Source organism: Glossina fuscipes, unplaced genomic scaffold (genome assembly GCF_014805625.2).
Source record: "Glossina fuscipes isolate IAEA_lab_2018 unplaced genomic scaffold, Yale_Gfus_2 109, whole genome shotgun sequence".
Taxonomy (NCBI): domain Eukaryota; kingdom Metazoa; phylum Arthropoda; class Insecta; order Diptera; family Glossinidae; genus Glossina; species Glossina fuscipes.
The window spans coordinates 1,792,813-1,813,999 of NW_023998452.1; the positions used below are offsets into that span (position 1 = coordinate 1,792,813).

Here is a 21,187-nt window from a genome sequence, read left to right on the forward strand (position 1 = left end):
AAAAAAAAAAAAAAAAAAAAAAAAAAAAAAAAAAAAAGAGCATACATAATAATCATGCAGCATAAAATTTCGCATTTCTTTCGTGTGAATAAGTTTGAAAAATGAAATGAAAAGAAATGTTTGCATAAGTGAGTATATATACAAGATATTGAAATGGATGTGTGTATGTGTGTGTGTGTGTGTGTGTGTGTGTGTATAAATGCATCCGTGTATGCTCTTAACTAGAATGTTGTGAATGAAAGACAGTGAAGTAGCGCGCAGACAAGTAAGAGCTTTTAAGCTTTTCAACAACCAACAAAGCAACAATGAAATATTATTAAACTTTATATGGGCATTTTTCGCTCTCAATAAAAGATCAACAAACCCCCCAATCGTTATAAACTTTTGTATGTAAATATTAGTACATATGCATACAATAGTAAGTACAAGATTTGCAACAACATGAGTAGTATCTATAGTATATGGTATATATTCATATGTGTGCCATATGTGTTCCATAATGGTATGTATTTCAAAAACTTTTTACTCACTCTATATATGTAACCGTTAAATATTTTTCTTTGTAATTCACTTACTTTGTCTGCACTCGTATCAGTAGTTTTGTCTGTTCATGTACTCATATTCACTTTAACATATACCCACATATTTTCCTATATGCACTCTTCTAACCGTGAGTTCATATAAATCTAATTATCGAGTTTGTTACGCTTTCAAGTAAGTAACAAAGATGTCGTGATTCTTACTACATACATACAACCAATTAATTTACGTGGAGACTCTATAATAAGTCTGTTTTAATATCTGAGTATTCTGGTATTCTCGCAACCGTGAATATTGAGAGAGAAAGAAAAATATAAAGCACTTGGTACGGACAGCTTTTCGCTTAATTTCTACTCCATTTAAGTTCAACAACAGTTGATGGGTCAAAAACACACACAGCTACGGAATTAAAGCTAAAGGAAATCGAAAATTTTAGCTAAATACCTCAGTAATTTGCAGTCTAGGGTAGAAATCGATTTGAAAGTTCTTAAGCAGCATTTATAAGTATTTTATAAGATTTGTATGAAATGGATTTTTTGAGCGAAATATGCCATCGAAATAAAAGAAGAAACTTGCAGCCGAGTGTACACAATTTGAGAGATTGATGAATAATTAAAGCGCTGCGAGCCCATAAGGTATCTCTCCATTCTGCTCCATTCAGTTGCAATATCTCGAATTTATTTTTAAATTAATCTTGGAAGTGATAGCTGCCATAGTGTTCGGTTTAAATCAAAGTATAATTCGTCCATTGTTATAATACGATTATAGTACGTATAGCATGAGCTTACGAGCCGTGATGATAATATCGTTTTTCATAAAGGACTGATAATGACTTCAACAGTGTTGATATTATCAATGATTATGTATAAAACAATGTCAGACAAGAGAAAACTTTTATATTTACGCTTCGTCCTTTAAAGATTAAGTATCTCGCTGCAAAACAATTACAAAGGCCAGAATAATGATATCAGTAAAACTAATGAAAACTATATTAGTGGAAAAAAAGGCAGCCACATAATGATGATTTTGTTTAAACACAGACATGATTGGAAATGGGAGAAAAAAAAAAAAAAAAGGAAAGCGAAAATTATATTCACTTTAAGCCGAATTTTTCTTTTCAAAACACAAGCTCATACAAAAACTTAAAGTTTATATCCTATTAAGAAGACAGACTTTCTGCATATTTAGCCGTCTAATTAAGCGTAACATAATATCATTAGTAGGACTTCTTACGTTCATGCTATGTTTTGTTAAGGAAGTTACTGCAGGGCATGTAAAGCGGAATATAAGAATAACAAATATATGAGAGGACATAACATCACCTATGTGTATGTATGTGTGTATTGTTAACCACCAGTTTAATGGCGATTTTCTGTACAAACCGGAATTTTAAGGAATAAATTTGTAATGTTGAATATTTCGCTAATTGCTGATCGATCTCTGGATCCATGATCCTATTATTTTAAACTAATCCAAAGAGAAAAAAAAAATGAAAACAAATGTAACACATTGAAGGTAAAGGAAAACTGAAAAGTGTTTGTCTATTCATATCATTGATGGGATCTTTAATAAGAATTAAACACATGTGAAATCTAATTATATTAGCACTCTACGTATTGCATACGTTACTTGGAAAACGCTGTAGCATTTGCTCGATCCCAACTAAATTTTCTGTTCAAAAATTAATAAAATAAAGCATCTTAAGTAAATGCCTTCATCCAGTGAGTACGCGCTTTAAAGACTATTCTAACATAGCTTATGATGAAAAAATCCTCCGGCGCGTTTTTGACATACACAGATTGCCGTAGTTCGTACGCATTTCGTCATTGACGGAGCTATAGAAAGTTTGTGAGAGACAAAAGTTAGTGTAAGTGCTTTCTTCAACTAATTTTTCTTTTGTAAGAAAATTGTAAAGAACTTCAAAGTATGATTAACAAAAACTGCAAGTTTAAATACTCCCTCAATATTCTCGCGGAAGCTTATTACAACACCTGGAAGCTTCAAAAAAAAAAACAATACTTTTTATGGGGAAATCTGTTAAATGCGTCATTAAAATAACTAATTTTCGCCCATTGTATGCGACATTTTGATGATAGCGGCGCCGAAGGCAATCTAGTTTCGGAAAATCAGAAGAAACCTTAACTTCTTTTATATTGTCAAGTGCATTTGCAATACCTTGGCCTTTTTATTTCATTTTTATTTCAGTTTTCTTAAGATGTCGAATAAAAGAAAAACATAACTAAATCATATAAAATCTATTTTCAGAGAGAATGCAAATACACACACATAACGTAAATATAAAGTCATACATATTCGACGGAAATTCAAAGTATCAAGAGAAGGCAAACGAACCCAGCCAGTAGTAATTGTTTCATCATAACTTTGTCTATACTTTCTGACAATTATGTGGAAAACAAGCATTATAGTGGGACATGGCGCACAATTAGACACCTTACATCACTTCGGCCAACGCGATTATCCGCCTAACGACTTTTCGAAGCAAGGCATTATACATGGAAGTGGTCCAGTCTGAATGATTTTCAATAGCGTTCGTTCTTGGACCAAAACACTTTAGTGTACCTAAGTTGATCAAAAATTGCGATATGTGTATTAAATGCAAAATTACATGGACAAGCGTTATAGGGACAGATGGACAGACAAGTATAGATCGGTTCGGAAAATGAGTCCAAGTCGATTGGCTTAATAAAAAGTAGGTCTACCTATCCGCGCAAACTGAATATACTTGCGACTTGTAGACTGAACACAAGATTACAAGAGGGACAGATGGAAATCAATTTTAAATTTAGATTGGCCCATCTCAAGTCCTTGGGGGCGTTGCATATGTCCGTACAAACTTCACCATTCCTATTACTTTTTTCCCCAAGCTGTATATAGTGGATGAAAATTATAAATATTTCGTTGTAATAATAATATTCACACTTGGGCATCTTGAATGGAAAAAATGTTTCGTTGCAATATCAATAAAATTACGTTGACATGATTTTAGGACACCCTTTCCTTTATATGTCGCAAATAATAATGATAATGTTTGACAATGCAGAGGCAAAAATATTCTGCATTAAAATTATTTTGATGAAATTCTTTGCACTATTGTACTGTGTTCTCGGCAATTTGTCTATTGTTCGTGAAGCTGTAATTGGACACTGCGGGGATTTGTGATTTCTCAAAGTAACCAACCCTCTCTCGCTTGCATTTCTTCTTTACAAATTTCTTTGCATTTTGCTTTCTTTAGCATAAAATAAAGAAAATGGCAAACAATTCCCATTAGATTTAGAACTTTATGTTCGTATGAAGAAGATAAAACATAAAAATAATTTCTGAATTTGCATACATTACATGCAGGCTTGTGCGTCCTAAATAGAGTTATTGCAGTAAACTTGAATACTTTTGGGGTATTATTACGCAAATTTGTGTTCATCAGTTCCGATTAGATAAGTAACGTTGAACTTTCCAGTCGAGGATCAACGAACATCAACCGTACAATTATTTTGTTCATTGTTGAAAAATTATGCTTTGTAGAGGAAGTTTGATTGTTACTATTATTATTCGTTTTTGCTCTCTTTTTTTTTTAAATTCTAATTCAAAAGAATTTATTTCATTAAGCTACGTATAGCTCGGTTCGTTCACTTAAAATTTCCTTTCACGTCATTTTTAAATGATTTCTTCAAAATTATTTAAATATATTCTCCAGGTTTAACTATTTATTAAAGGGAACAAAAAAAAAAAAAAAAAAAAAAGGAACACGCATTATGGCAATTTATTACAACCATCGTTGAAGGCATATCCTTTTATATATCAATTTAAATGTCGGTTTTTTTTCAGTATTATACTTTTTAGGTCACTTTTGCATATCGCTAGTTTATAGGTAATAATTACTTGTTTTCACTGAATCAGTGATCAGTTTGAGGGGGTTGTAACATTTTTAACTTAACTTAAAATCTGATGAAATTGACTTGTTCTCTAACCCTTCAAATTAAAAAAACGTTTCTATCAAAAATTTTATACTGGAAAGTTTTTTTGTGAGTACTGCTGCGAAATACAAAATTATATATAAAGCCATAAAAACGATTTCAAGCAAAGACAGCCACAATCTCTTATGATTAGTAACAAGTCAGAATATCGGAATTGGAATCTGATAAAGTTGAGAGTTTTTGCAATTTGTCCGAAAACATTATTGAATGCGAAAGTTATATTCGCCTCCTTCACGTCACTAAGCATTTTCGTTTCTTTTCACACATTCCGCGGCATCAGTTACCTTCTCGGGATTACTGTCTCCTCGAAATTTCAAAATATTTTCAGAAAGTCTTGGTTTAGTTTATAGTTTAATGAACTTTCGTTTTGTTAATTCGCCATAAGCGCATCAAGGAAGGTCTTCAACAACGCACAATGGACCGATGAATGGATGGACTTGGCTTAATCTTCTTAGAATTTCACGCGATATGTCGCGGAACTTCACTACAATTAGTTCGTTTGGCGTTTAAGGAAAACATTAAAATTAAATTAAAAAAACTTCGATTATTAATATGTTAACAACATGTGTAAACTCGTAGCTGTTTACTGTCGGTCATTTAGTTTCACGATACAGATTCGTTCACGATTTCTTCCCTTGTCAGTCGCGGTAGTAGTACCTTTATAAGCGTAGCCAACGCTAAACGCAATTTCTTTGAATTTGCCTGGACGATGTTGATATATGCCTGCATGTGTTCTGCTGGTTCACTTGAAAGCCAAGCCATGCTTAATTGATCTGAACAAGTGGTAATCAGAAGGCGCTATATCTGTTGAGTATGCTAGGTTTGTAGGACTTTGCATCAGTTAACCGCTAGGACTGGTCTTGTTCAATTGACCTCGGTAGACATCTGCAATAACAGTCTTATTCGGTTTTAGTAGGCTGAGATACCATACAACTTGCCGATCCCACCATCTGCTCAGCAGTATTTTATGGCCACAAATATTCCGCTTCGGTGTCGATGTGAATGTGAATACCTCTCCTGGGCAAATCTACAAATTCTTGAGCTTGGAATTGTTATAGTAGATCCACTTTTCATCGTCACTCACAATACGCCGCAGAGAACTTTTTCCTTTTTTGCCTGGAAAGTAATGAACCAACGGTTGTACTTTGGGATTTTCGGTCCGTTCGTGTGGTGGCCATCTTTCCTCTTTTGAGATCTTTCCCATCGCATGTAAACGTGTACAAACAATTGATTCGTCAACTAAGTGCTTTCAAGAAGCTGCTTGGGAGTTTGAGAAGGGTTCTGATCTAATAAATCGTGAAATTTTTTGGCTTCAAACTTGTTTCGTCCTCTAGGTCGTTCTTTATCATAGAGATCAAAATCATCATTTTTAAATTGCTGAAACGAATTTCGACAAATGTTTTGATGGGCTTCGGGAGCAGATGTCTTCAAATCAAATAAACCAAGTAATGTACATCGAAGATGCAGTTTTGAGCGTTCAACGATTAGGGTTTCTATGTACGGGACAATTCAGTAACTCTATGGTCAAAACCATCGAATCTGGCCGTTGTACACATTGATATTTCGCCTTGTTTTACAATTTTCACCAATAGATGTCGCTGATTAAAGTATATGCAAACACTTAATAATTGAAAATCTAATCATCCGACAAACATTTTACAACATAGCTGCGAACAATTGCTCAAATACGGAGTATAATGAGCGTTCTGAAGTAGGTAGCTTAAGGAAGAAGAACTTAAAATAGGGCGTTATACCCACATTTGTTTCTCAATGCGGATGGCCACACCTTAACTATGCTTGACATAGTCAATGCCATCACCTGTCTGTCTATGGCGACACTCTTTATCTTTCTCTTTGCACTTCTTTCATTTTATACACGCACAAGGACCATCATCTGAGTGAAAAAGAAAAGGTGAAAAAAATTTGATAAACAAAGGAAACCGATTTTTTCCTGAATTTCTTACTTCCGTAACTATTTCTTGTAGAGAAAATTTTTCGCGGAAAGAAATCAGTTCACTCACAGTTGTCTTTTTTGCGTTTTTGCATCAATTAAAAAATATCTAAAGCAACTTACAACACTCCCAGTTATTATTTAATTAGAGAAGAATGGAAGAAATCATTAATGTTTTAATCTTTTGCTAAAGCTACTAGAAATTGGATAATTTTGAAACCTTTTGTCATTTTCATTATTATGCGTTTATCAGCCAACCAGTTGCGAGTGCAGCTAACGCATTCACACGATGTATGAATAATTATTTGCTCATATTCTTGCATAATCACTGAATGGAATTATTTTTACGGATTCACTTACCTAATATTTCGACTGTGTGAGTGATTTCACGTGGTTCCATTGTTGCTATTTGACAAATATAATCGCCGGCATCCTGTGGTACGGCATCACGTATTTGTAGATTAAAACCGTTAACTAAACGTACACGTGGATCGGGTGTAACCTTAACAGAGCCAGCTGTTAATATGGCGATGCCGCGTTTCCAAGCAACAACGTACGGATCTGCAATGTTATTAAATTTTGAATGCGAATTAGTAACTCGTTTTAATTAAAGCGTTACCATGATAGAAATAATTATAAATTATAATTTCACAGATTGCTTGATTGGCTAAATGAAAAAAAACAAAAAAAAAAAAAATATTTATGCAGATTTTTTTTGAGTTAAGAAAAAATAAAAAAAAAGGAAAAAAAATTTAAACTCATAATGAATATGTAATGAATAAATAATATTACACATAATTAAAAATCATCATCACAATTCTCACTCACACAACAATACAACATCATTAAAAACATATTCAAAGTTAAGAACGTATTTGAAATTTCCTTACGATCTGTTATAGCATGTATATTAACGGTATTGACGCGCTGCCTTATGCAATACAAATTTGCGTAAATGTATATCAATTACACTTATTATGGTAGAGATATCAATAACAGAAAATCTAATTAAACATATCATCGCAATATAACAAGAACACACATATATAACATCGTTTTTGCTAAAGCAACCACAAAATTCATTTCATTTCATTTGCATATCACACACACCCATACACATACACTCACGCATTCAAGTACTTTTCGTATATGTTTGTTAACGTATTTAGAGGCAATGCTTGAGCAGAAATGACACTTCATCCGTTCGCTATCATACCTTTTCTAAATACGATGTGGCGATGAGATTCAGGAAGAAGAAGAAGAAGAAGAACATACAAGAACAAGAATAACAAGATGCGAAAAAAAGCGGTATTCTAAAGAAAATGATATGAACATAATGGGATTCAATCAATGCAAAGTAATATGCAAATGAAAACGTAATCAAACACCCACTCAACTGCGCCTGTATGCGGCTTATTTAATCAACATGAACACCAACAATATGATCAAATTGTTCTTAGCATTGAGATACACACATGTGTATGTGATGCATCTTAAATGCATGCTTACCGTACACACATATATGCATACGTGCATACTCTGGCTTTATAAGCATCCATCCTCTTCTATGCAAATGACTTCGCCCTTGCGATTAATTTTCATATTTTACACTTTAAAATTTTTCAAACTCCTGTATATGGCAAAAGAGTTAGTAGTAGAGCGATAGATAAAGCGATGAAACTGACTCAGAGCCAGAGAGTTTTCTATGTAAAAGAGAAACAATAAATTGTTTTAGACAATGCCAGCAATAACTAACATTTCAATGTTTGTTATGCTTTTAAAGGTGCATTTTAGATTTGTAACGCCAAGCACTTCGCACTTACTTTGCGAAATAGATACTTCCTTGCTAAAGTGAACATAAGTATTGAAATTTGGGAAAACGAGGCTCAGGATTAACGAAAACCATAGAATTTTCCTAAGATGTGGATCGTGATAAAAACGTTCCACTCTGCAAATTTCGTGTAAACACTCAAGACCCTTCTTGGGTTCACGCAGTTAGCGCGAAATTATTTACTTATTGAAAACCGAGAAAAATATGATAAATGGAAGACCTTGTAGAAGTAGGCTTCGTTTGGGTATGGAATATTTTAAAAGGGCGTGTCATTTGAAATTTGCAATCATTTTGGAACTGTCAACATACAGCAGACATTGCGACGACATTTGAAAAGTAACGTCGAGTGGGTTGTCAATTATAATAGATGCTTGGATGCGCTTTGAAAATAAGAAATGCGAAGTGTAAGTGTATACAGCGATTAGATTCGATGTTTTTGATCTTTCCCTACATAAAATAATAGTTTTCCGTTTAGCATTATCGATCGATGCTAATCGTGGAACGCTAACAACTCGGACATACATTACTTTTGCTGTTCGATTTAAAGGAGTCCGCTGCCGAAGCCCATCAAGTGTTAAGAAGCTTATGATGGTGCTGCTGCGGTTTTACTTTCAACAGTTTAAAAGTTGTGATTTTGATGCCAATGACAAGGAACGGCCCGGAGGACCAAAGACGTTCGAAGACAATAACAATGAATTGAGCGACTTATTGAAGCAGAACTCACCTCAGACTCTCCAATAACTTTCAAGCAACTTAGCAGTTGATGAATCAACTGTTTTTGGATGTTTACACGCGAAGGGAAAAGTCTCAGAAGAGGAAAAATGAACGACAATCCCAATCTCAAAAAGTCATAGCTTGGAAGCCCATTCACATCGGCATCAGAGCGGAATACTCATAGCCATTGAGTTTTGCTATGCATGGGGTCAGTAAGGTATAGTGTATTAGGAGTTGCTAAAACCGAGTGAAACTGTTACCGCAGGTCTTTAGCGACGTCAATTGCGGTTAACATAGGCAGAGTCATCCTCGACCACATGTTGCAAGAGTTGCCAAGGTTACATTGTTGCCGCTCGAATGGAAAGCTCTGCCAAATCCGGCTTACTTACCATGCACAGCGCTTTCGGATTACGACTTGTTCAGATCGATGCAGTATGGCTTGGCTGGTATGTCACTTTGGAAACGCTGAAGAAGAACGAATATGGACCGATGGATGGGCTTTCTGCCAAACCAATTTTGTTCTTTCGACACGGAATCGCCGTGTGGTCAGAAATATGGGAAAAAATTGTAGAAAGCGATGGAGAATATTTCGATTAATACATATTGTTACAATTTTTCTCAATAAATGCCGTCTTCAAGCGACCAACACGCGCATAATGCATTCAATTATTGGTGAACAAGGTCATGACTTTTTAACTATTTTTAATGATGGGGTGAATTTACATCTATTTTAAACCAGCGGAGTCGAAAGACGTTGCCCGACTTTTTTGGCCTGTAATTAAGAGCGAGACTATTTTCAGCAGGACGATGTCATCTCGACTCCGTGAAAAGTGAGGAAATGACATCCCTTGCTGAAAGCCTCTAATATAAGGGTCACCAGTTTCGAGTATAAATAAAAGTAACATAATTTTTTGCATAGTTCAAACTTATTCATCTCGTTTAAAAGTGTTGAAGTGATTTCAACATTTATTGAATATTTCGATCCTTTCTTTACCTTACGAAAAGATTTCTTGCAACTCTCAAAATATGCTTCAGTTTCCCCAATGATCTCACCATTTAATGCAAATCTTCTTTAAAGTTTTTAGACACATGATGGTCGTTGAAGACTAAACTTGGGGAGTACAATCTTGAATGGAGGCAATTTTGTCACTGTAATCATCGATCTGTGACATGGTATCTTTGCTTCGTTGTGAGTAACCGCCAATCTGGAAAACAACTTTCTCTTACCCAAATCTTCATGCGAAACAGTCGCGGCACTGTCTTTTCATAACTGCAGGAGATCAACTGACTCTTGCAAGTTCACTTTTCGTTTATTTAGAAGAATTTTTCGGCGTAACTATCTCTCCTATGTCTAGTATCATGGGATGTTACCTTTTTTTGAAACTTTATAGCACGTGCCCTTTTCCCACATTTTTTTTTTTTTTTTTTTCATAAATAAGTGTGGTACTGATGAACTGTATGAAGAAAGTAAATCAAGTATCATGGAAATCTAGGAATTGCTGTATGGGGAGAAAGGGTATTATATAACACGCTTTAAAAATGCATAAACTAAGGCTTAGACTAAGCTAGAATGCTAATACTTAAGGCATTAGACTTAACTGAAATACCTTGTAATCTTTTATTTAAAAGGCACGGCACAAGCAATTGCTCACTTTAGCAGTGAGATGAGAACGTAAATTATTTAAGTTATTTAAAACATCAAAAATAATGCCTGCGTTTTGTTCAATTCATTAAATAAGTTCACATGTATGTCTTGTTATATATATTTGACTTTGGTTCTCCCAATGTACATTTTCTTCTTCTTCTCCTTGTTAAGAATTTAAAACGCTTCAATTTCCGCTTTGAAAAGAAGGTAAAACGTAGTCAATAAAAAGATTAGAGAAAATGCATAAACAATTCATTGTATGGTAACGAGCAGTAAGCACACAATATTATTAAAAGGAATTTTTAAAGCCACCTAAAATTTGCTCGTTAAAGCGGAAATTGCGAAACTTCCTTACGGCTTAATGGAGAAACAACAAAGAACAACAGTTTAACGTATTGTAATATCGAAAAATTTCGATTAAATATCAAGTGAAATAATAGAAAGAAAAACCAAAAAAGAAAAAAACAACATAGATTTTTAAAATGCAATATATTTTGAGAAGAGTTACAATTTTGTGGAGGATTCAAATTGCATTTACGCACCAGCTGCAGGTGGAAATTTCTCCTAAACTATTGGTGTTGCAATGCCATTCAGAAAGTTTATGGTGTGTGAGTTATCTGACAATGCTAACGAGTAAGAAAATTATATTTGGCTGACGACGAGTCATGTGTACCAGCGTTAACACGTTGCGTATGCTTTAAACAATCTGGCCCCTTTTTCAATACCGACTAGAGGGCAAAAATTTCCAATGTTTCTATTAAAAGTTTGCAGTCATTTCTCGACACACGATATAGACGGACGGACGGACGGACGTAGCTCGATTCAAAATTTATATATACCATATATACACTTTATAGGGGCTTTGATAAAATGTTTGTGTGTAATCCTATCCTCGAGTTGTGGGGTATGAAAAACAAACTCCACTCCTTATATGAGCATATAACCGATGAATAAGCCAGTGAGATTTTTTACTTCAGACCTTTTGTTTCTTTAATAAGAGGAGACGAAAAATGCTACGGTTATAAACAAAAAAAAAAAAAAAAAAGAAATCAAAGGTCTCCTGAATATACAGATTAAAAATTTAAATTAGCTTAAAAATTACTCTATCTTTACAATAATGAAGATTACTACTACTATATGGAGCAGCAGGAGCAGGAGCAGGAGCAAAGTTCCATTTGAATTAAGTTTTGTTTAAAGTTCAATTTGCCATTAAGTTTAGCACTTATCGCCATATTTCGTTCGCAACTCCCACATGTGTGTATGCTTGTCATAGTGCGTGTGCATTGCCAGCTAATGTTCATGAATTTTTCATAAGCCGCACGAGTAACAAAAATAATAAAATATTAATAAAATATTAGCAGATTATTAAGAACTTTATAAACTTCATGAAAAACAGAATATAAAATTATACGCGCTCTTATTGTTGTTGCTAAAATTCCCATATGCAGTTGCATAATGTTCGAGCACTTTATACTCGTATGCTCTAAGGCATTACAAAACAAATGGAGAGAAAACAAGAAACGATTTTGTTCGAATCTTTAGTTCCCCATCATATCTATCTATCTATCTATCTATCTATCTATCTATGTACTTATTATGGAAGACTTACAAGGAGTTGAAAAGAAGCTGAACAAACTGAATAAAAATAATGCGGAAAATAGATAGAGAGAGAGGGGTATTAGTCTTTTCGAGAACTCGCAATGCATACGAGTACGTATTAGAATAACGTAAGGTACATGAGAACGAATTCTAGCATTTTGCCTTCGATAACAAAGGCAGAAAGAACCATGCAATTCAATGCTCGGTTAGTTTCGGATAACATATGCAAATTGATGGAGTTAGTACACCCTCTCGGCATATTCCGTTCACGAATTGCGCATTATAATCCCTTGTCCGTTCATTCATTCGAAAATCCCAGCTTAAGTCGGATTGAAAAGATGTCTATGTCAAGTTTTCTGGAGAATCGATGCAGAAAATTGTAGGGCAAAAAAAAAAAAAAAAAAAAAAAACTAATAAAACTTTGTTTACTGTTCGTCGTCGCAGCAGTCAACAGCAGTCACTGTCGACGAACATGCAAACATATATAAATTCTTATTTGAATGAAGAGATTCTGCGTTTTTATATAAAAAAATGCCTGAATGCTTTCTTCTCTCTCTCTCTCTCATTTACGCGACATGGATTCACATTCGTATTCGGGTTCATTTGCTTATTTATTTTTTGTTATTTTTAAATTTATTTGCTTCGTTTCTTAGCTTTTTTCTTTTTGCTTGGTGGTTATGTTTTATAGCAAAAGTTTTGTCTTACGAAGACATAGCGCGATATATAGCTGCCAGTATAATAACCAGACCGTCAACTTAAAAATATTCGTATTAAGTGCACTAATGTTTTAGAAAATTTACATAACTTTTATTATTGTTCCCCGAATTATTGTATTTAATATTTTACGATTATGTTAAGCAAAATTTATTATTACGATACATAAAAGAAGAGCAAACATTTCTTGTGGCGAAGCAGTTTATTGATTTATGTGAAATGATATCATTATGTTTATTGTGTTCTTTATGGGTATGGTTGCAACTTAAAATCATTATTTGCTATCTCTTTCTGCATTGCAGCAAGCCTAGCTAACCTCCACTAGTGCTCAAAAGCGAAAGATGCTGACAAATGGATAAAAAAACCTTCTCCGCAATCTGGTGCCCCCTGTTGATTATCTTTGTTGCTGGGACAGACTCTAATGAAAACCTAAAGCGTTTAAAGCTCGACAGATCGATGCATGTGATTGAGTAATAGGAGCTTTTCCTCAATTTCAAGATCTTTGTTGACCTTTTTCGTGGTTGAGCCGGGGTTTTTCTAAAGGAAAACAGCAATATCGATAAACTTGGGTTTAGAATTGACTTAACTGGATTTTGTAAATTCGGACCAACGTGTGCCGGGACCTTCTTACATTTGAATAAAACACCTTTAAACAGATTTCATTCAATTCTTATAGGCCTAAAGGCGAATATATCCGTGCCGCTTGCAAAGCAAATAATTGTCATCGACATAAGAGCTAGTAAAAATTACTCTATAACGAGATGCTGCCCGATCGCCTTCAATCCTTTAGTGAATTTGTATTTTCGATTGTTAAAAAATTTTGCAAAGGAAAAGCAACCTTTGATCAACAAGATCCAAGTCTGATATATGTGTCAGCTGATTGTTGTGTATTATATCAAAGTGCTTTATGCTATGCAGAGGCGATATTTTCGAGAATTGCATATTCAGTCTTGATGCTTGAAACTTGTGTTGCATGTACGTATTCTATGGTCTTTATCGCCTTCGTAAGACTTAAATAGTATTCATTACTAGTAGCTTGGCCTCGAAATTCGTAATACACAAAACCGCCCAAATCGATGAAAACTATCGACATCATCTTCACTTTTGAGCGACTTTAACCTGATTTTTTCAGACTTGATTCACTTTTCCCACGATACCTCATTTGTTTCTGTGTTGTATATCGATAGATTCACAAATCTCGTTTTCGTAATGATGAGTTTGACAGACATAGCAAAAATCAAAAACTGCAGCAATTAAATATATTGACATGAAAACTCCAGCTGCTCCAGAAATTGCCAACTAAAGAAAAAAAAATAATAATCCTTTGATCATTTTATAGTACACGCGAAGTTTAAATGAAAAATTTACCTAACTTTTTATTCATAAAATCTTTTGTTCTAATGTTTTCTTTTAATTGTCTTTTTTGGTTTCTTTGTTTGATTTAATATTAAAATATTTTGTATTTTCACTTCACTCCAGAATGAAATAAGCGAAATATATCTGAGCAGTTTATTTGAAAAATTTTCATTATTTTATTAAGAGAAAAGTTTTTACTTATATCCGCTTTGCTGCGAATTAAAATAACGACGTTACAATTGAAGTGAAATTATTAAGAGAACCATATATGCGAACAAAGATATGAACATGTTTGCAATGGCAAATAAAGTTTCAATGCTTCAGTTATGCAAATTTTTTTTTTCTTTCATTATTATTTTAAGTAGTAAAGTAATTGGCTAAAACTTGAGGCAATTTAAAGAAAGTAGTTAAAGACTTTACAGACAGCAAACAAATTGAACATAAGTAAAAATAATGTAAATTTAAATGTAGTTAGTTTTGTGAAAGTTTGGAAAAATTTTGTGAATTTTGCATTTCCTTTATGGAGACTATTAAGCTGACAATATCTTGTTGTCCAATTGACTTCAAGTCAGTATGTCGAATAAAGTTATGAATAATAGCTAGATTTCAATGAAATGCTATTCATCGACACATACTGAAAAACTAATATACCTTCAGATAGATGATAGGCAAGCTTAGGTCTCTGCAAAATTTGATTCTGAATTGATTGGTATCATGAAAGATAGAATTATCTTAAGTCTTTCTATGGGCTATGGACATTCATACAAACTTAATATACCCTTGTGTCGCATAGGGTGGCATAGGAAGTACAAAATATATATATATATATATATATGCCTTATTTCACTTACAAAGTCGAGTAAATGAAAAAATTGCATTTCTTTTTATGTTCCATTCATCCTAAGCTAAAATGATAGTATTTTGATTTAACTCTTACATATAAATTGAATAAAATAATTTAATACAAAACTTACCAGTATTTGCTACTTCGCATGGTAACACTATAGTATCACCAGATACAAATTTAAAAGTTTCCGACCGCGAGATGAACATTGGTTCGTGTTTATTTAAAACACTAGCAGAGACAGTGGCTGCAACGAGAGAGAGAGAGACAGAGAGAGAGATGAAAACCAAAATTAAATAAAATCCAATCGTATTCATGTTCATTAGCTTGCTTTAACACAATTTTAATTAACAATCAATTTATGAAACATTAATTGGTATAAAAATATAAATCATGAGTTCGTACGCGTTTAATATTTATGATTTTTATGTTATATTCTCGCTTCGTATACGCCACTTAAAGCGGATAATGCGTAATGTATTTACGATAAACTCATGCGACATCAATTGTGATCCCGCCATTACGTACCTTTCTATGATTTCATTATCATTCCCAGTCATCAAAATAGATTTTGAATAAGCAGACTATATATAAAGTTGGGCATAAAATTGAAGTAGCCGTCACAATGGGCAAAGTTATTGGATTATTATCGGATCGATCAAAACCATATTCATTCTAAACTTCTCCACGGGTTCATACCCATCACCGAAGGTAGGAAGCTTTAGAGACTCCGTAGTGTATATTTATTCTTGACCAGCATCAATTTCTGAATCGATCTAAGTACGTCCGTCTGTGTAGTATCCGTTGAAAACTTTCTCTTGATCGCAAAAGTAAAGCTGACGACTTTCAATTTGGCAAAAATATTGCAAGCCTTGCACCCAGATTGGCATTGAAGCGCAGACGTTATCTTCAAAAACCCCATAAAATATATAAATTCTTGGATAGTTTCAAATTCGGAATGTTTCTGAGTATGCACGTGTGTCAATCTGTCCGTCTGCTCAACTGTGTAGTACCTTTGGCAAACATTCTCTCGCTCGCAAAAATGAATTTAAAAATTTCCCAAATTGGTCAACGAACACAACAACTACGCCTGCAACCAAAAATGAGAACATCTTTGTTTACCGCGTCTTTTGCTCGTTGCTCATCAACTACAACGCATGCACGATATAAATTTCGAAAACATCAATCACACCCATCCAATATTTTCCTTCTTTTCAATCTTTTAAAGGGTAACGATGATGACCGTACAAGATTCGCTCGCAACAGAATACAATTCTTTTCCCTGTTATATCCTTTTTATAGATTACTGAGGAAACATGACATTTTTATTGCTTTCTTATGTCCCTTTTTAGGGAAGCGGTGAAACGTAGTCAGGTGTGCTTGCATCAAACATAGTTGAGCATTGTCAGCCTTCATCTTAAGTTTTTAGCGGGAAACATTCTTCGTTGAGTTGATTGCAATTCTCCCGTTGATTTTTATTTTACTGATCCACAGCATAATGTTTAATTTTCATGCTCAATGTGTTAACGCAAGGTATGATATTTTTTTACTTACTTTAAATCATATAAACATAATAATCGCTTTAAAAATAAATTACGAGAGTTACACAAATGACAAAAATTAGTTTTGCTTAGTTATTGATGCCATTAATCGCATTAAGAAGGGAAACAAAAAACAATGCTTGGAGTGAAACCTAGGCTGACAGCACTAGACAACATTTTGGGAATTTTAATTTGCCGACCGCATTCGTAAATCTAATAATACATAGTCCAATCAATCTTGCCTGCAACCTCTATCAGATTATAACGTATATGTAAATACGCTTATGTTCGACTTAATACACACATACATAATGAAATTTTAGAAACTAGATTTTATATATATAATATACATACATATATACAATAATATACATACGTATATATATACGTACTGTATATACTATATTTAATAATATGAGTGAATTCTTTACATCTTGTCGTACATGATACTTAAGAAATTGTGACGTTTGTGACATTTACTGAAGGTTCTCAAAACCCAAAATATGCCAACAATGATTAACAAGCCTAAATACTAACAACTATAATAATAATAATAATAATAATAATAATAATAATAATAATAATAATAACAAATACATAACACTATAGCTATAAACAATCAGACACATTGGTGCGAACAAGCAAATACATCTGCTTGTACGCACACACTGTCTCCTTTACATAAAACATTCATATATTCATTGGAATAAAATTTTCATTAACATCGTTTTGTTAAAACAAATGAAAATTAAAACCACAGCCAGCACAATATCAAATTGAAATAAACACATGCACATATTCAAATGATGCATGCGTATGTAAGTGTTGCTAAACACATTCCTCTGTTGTATATATAACACAGTATATATACATATTAGTTTGGGGAAAAAGAAATCCATTATTTTTTCGGTAGATGGCTGCACTGATAGATTTCTCGTAAAGTATCGATCAAACAATTTCAGATTTATGCTCGTTGGAAAGGTGACATTTCGCAGTAAAAAAAAGCGAAAATGCAAGCCAGGCGGCTAAAATTGTGAATGGTGTTTATGGTTTCGATACTGTAACAGTCAATTATGTGCAATTTTGGTTTCGTAGATTCCGTTCAGGAATTTTTGATGCTAAAGATGCACCTCGCACAGGTAGGCCGGTCGTCGAAAATGTCGATAAAATCGGAGAAGTGATCGAAGTTGACCGTCATGTTAGCAGTCGTAACATCGCCCAGGATCTATAAATCGACCATAAAACAGTTTTAAACCATTTACACAAAGCTGGATTCAAAAAGAAGCTCGATGTTTGGGTGCCACACCAATTAACAGAAAAAAACATGATGGATCGAATTTCCATCTGCGAAGCCTTGACCAAACGGAATGAGATAGACCCATTTCTTAAACGGATGGTGACTGGAGATGAGAAATGGATCACATACGAGAACCCTGTGCGAAAACGATCGTGGTCAAACAGCGGTGAAGCACCTCAAACGGCCAGGAAGATTTTGATATGCGTTTGGTGGGACTGGAAGGGGATAATTTATTATGAGTTGCTTCCATATGGCCAAACGCTACATTCTGATCTCTACTGTCAACAACTGGACCGTTTGAAGATAGCGATTGACCAGAAACGGCCAGAATTGGCCAACAGGAGAGGTGTCGTGTTCCACCAGGACAACGCTAGGCCACAAACATCTACAGTGACTGGCCAGAAACTTCGGGAGCTTGGTTGGGAAGTTTCAATGCATCCGCCATACAGTCCGGACTTGGCACCAAGCGATTATCATCTTTTTCTTGCATTGCAAAATTTCTTTAATGATGAAAAATTGGAATCTAGGGAGGATTGTGAAAATCGACTACTAGAGTTTTTTGCAAATAGAGCCCAGGACTTCTTTGAGAGAGGCATTTTGAAGTTACCTTTAAAATGGCAACAAATCATACAACAAAACGGTGCATATTTGACCCAAATCGGACAATCCGAAGCATGTTAAATAAAGTCCTGAAGTTCATATAAAACTAATGGATTTCTTTTTCCCCAAACTAATATTTTGCACAACTAAATAAACGCCTCCATCTACGTAGCAATATATATTAGAATGAATATATACGTATGCATGCATATGCATTTATATATATGCATATGTGTATAAAAATATACTTATATACATACGTAGATGACATATATATGTATACACATATATTTGGCAATATTTGCAATTAAATTTAATGATTTATGTTGATGGGCTTTACTATACGAAACGACTTCGTATATGAATGCATTCATTATTAGAATGCTTTGCGCTCGGCAGATTTACATAAGCCTTAATAAGCAGATATTTATGAGGAAAGTTTTCGTACACATTCATTCATTCATTCCATTGGTGAACACAATACAAACTTGATATTTATTTATTTATTTATTTATTTATTTATTTATTTATGCCCCCGAACAAGACAGTAGCAAGTGTTTAGAACATCTCTCCTTCTGTTATTCTACCCCAAGCATTTTGTACATGTCAAGCATAAATGCGAATTCGTGCATGTTTGTTGCTTGCATTACGTTAACAATTCGTCAGTCAAGTCCCCTCGAGGAGATATTAAACTTAAAGATATATATATATATATATTGAAATTCTTAATAAATTGTGATGATACTTATAGATAAATTTTATGAGCATTTCATCTAGCATTCCATTCCATAGTTTTCAATTCGTTTTACATTTATGCTAGTGCTTGTAAAACTAAATCCTACATAATTGCATGCTGTGCTGTCAATTTGAAATTCAATTGATTTTAAAACTCTTCACCTACCTACATGCATCCATTATCTACCAATTGTAATCAAAGGATTTTTAAGAAGAAGAACAAATTAAAATATGTGCGTCTTCAGCAGAAAATAGAATTTGGTTTTATTGTGAATCAAACACTAACGAATATCTCTTACTTGCCTATAAGGCGCTTACATTGAATCTATTGTGAACAATTTCTGGAAATTTTGACAATGAAATGGAATTCTCAAGAATATTTTGTGCCTGTGGTCATAATAATATATAAATTCCTTTGCACTTGGCTTAGGCTAAAAATTCTATGTAGGTGCTAGAATTAAAAATGAACAGAACACAGTAAGAACACTAAAAGTGGGACAAGGTCTACTGCTAAATACCCTACCCTATCCTATCCTATTCATACAGTGACTTTTCAAATAGGGCGTTAAGATGTGGTTCCACCCGTATGTCCTTGGTCAAAAATACGTTGGTGGGTCGAAGACAAGAAAATACGACACGTAGAGGGACGGACAAGCTCAGATGTACACAAAAAGTGATTAGATCAGTATAATAAAAGGTGGCTCTATCCAAAGTCCAAATCTCAATATACCCTTACACGACGCGTGGTGCGAACGATAAAAATCCGTAGGGAGTTGTAAATTTGCTAAAAATAAACAGTTTATCGTGGAAGATTATAAGCTTCGCAACCATAAATTAAAGACAGACATTCCAATGGACGGACAGACATGATTAAATCAATTCATAATTGGTAATGTAGCTATTTATTTAAATACATACCTATAACTGGAGGTCAAATGAACAGAAAAAAAAAGCTTTCTAAGCGTGTTCGCAAATTAATTGAAGTGAATAATAAATAACCGCACATTATACACGAGAACTTAAGTGATTTCGAAAACACCATAAATGTCAACTTACCCGTAAATACGTATCTAAAAACATGTATAAAGGCTTAAAACGCAATAGCTAATGTGCTAATATGCATAAGTCAGTTTGCTGTACACAATCATTTCTTCACTTGAGTACGAACGAACGCATGCATATTCCTATAGGCGTAAGCACATGTGCATGTGCACAAACGAAAAAGTGAAATATACTCAACTCACGGAACAAATCGGATTAGTACATGAAATGCAATAACAGAAAAACAATAACATCGACCAGAACAGATCCTGGCTACAAAAAAAAAAAAAAATGAAAAAAAAAAAGAAAAATATATAAAAAATAAAAAATCAAGCGGAAACGGAAATGCAATGCAATACAATCTATGGTACGCTCGTGTCGCAGCCGTAAACCATATATAAAATGAAAGCTCTTGCAATGACTTGTCTAAACAAATAAACGTCCAAGGTGCTGTATATGGGCACCCTTGTGTTTTGCTTTATAGGCCAATCGAAGCATAAATAAAAAATGTACATATTTTAAATATATACACATATATATATATATAGAAAGGATTTATTTATTTTTTTCTTTTTATTTCTTATCGTTGAAAATGAGAGAAAAAAATAACAAAAAACATAAATTACATAAACAAATACAATTGTTATGTAAATTGCAAAATGAATTAATTAAAAACAAGAAAATAGAAAAAAAAAAAAAGGAAAATATTAGGCATACAGTAGTTGCAAATAAAAAATGGGAATGAAAAAAAAATTAAAAAAAATAAAGAAAAAACTTTAGAATTAAT

General features: G+C 33.6%; 1 protein-coding gene across 8 annotated transcripts in view; it reads right to left on the minus strand.

The window, feature by feature from the left end:
• Nucleotides 1–21,187, minus strand: part of LOC119638723 (neural cell adhesion molecule 2) — a 279,884-nt gene that overhangs the window by 52,343 nt on the left and 206,354 nt on the right. For all 8 annotated transcript variants that reach the window (XM_038035683.1, XM_038035676.1, XM_038035677.1 and 5 more), the window contains 2 exons: nucleotides 15,317–15,433; nucleotides 6,844–7,044 (listed from right to left, as the gene is read on the minus strand). In XM_038035683.1, the coding sequence (XP_037891611.1) occupies nucleotides 6,844–7,044; nucleotides 15,317–15,433 (318 nt within the window). The remainder of the gene's footprint in view (nucleotides 1–6,843; nucleotides 7,045–15,316; nucleotides 15,434–21,187) is intronic.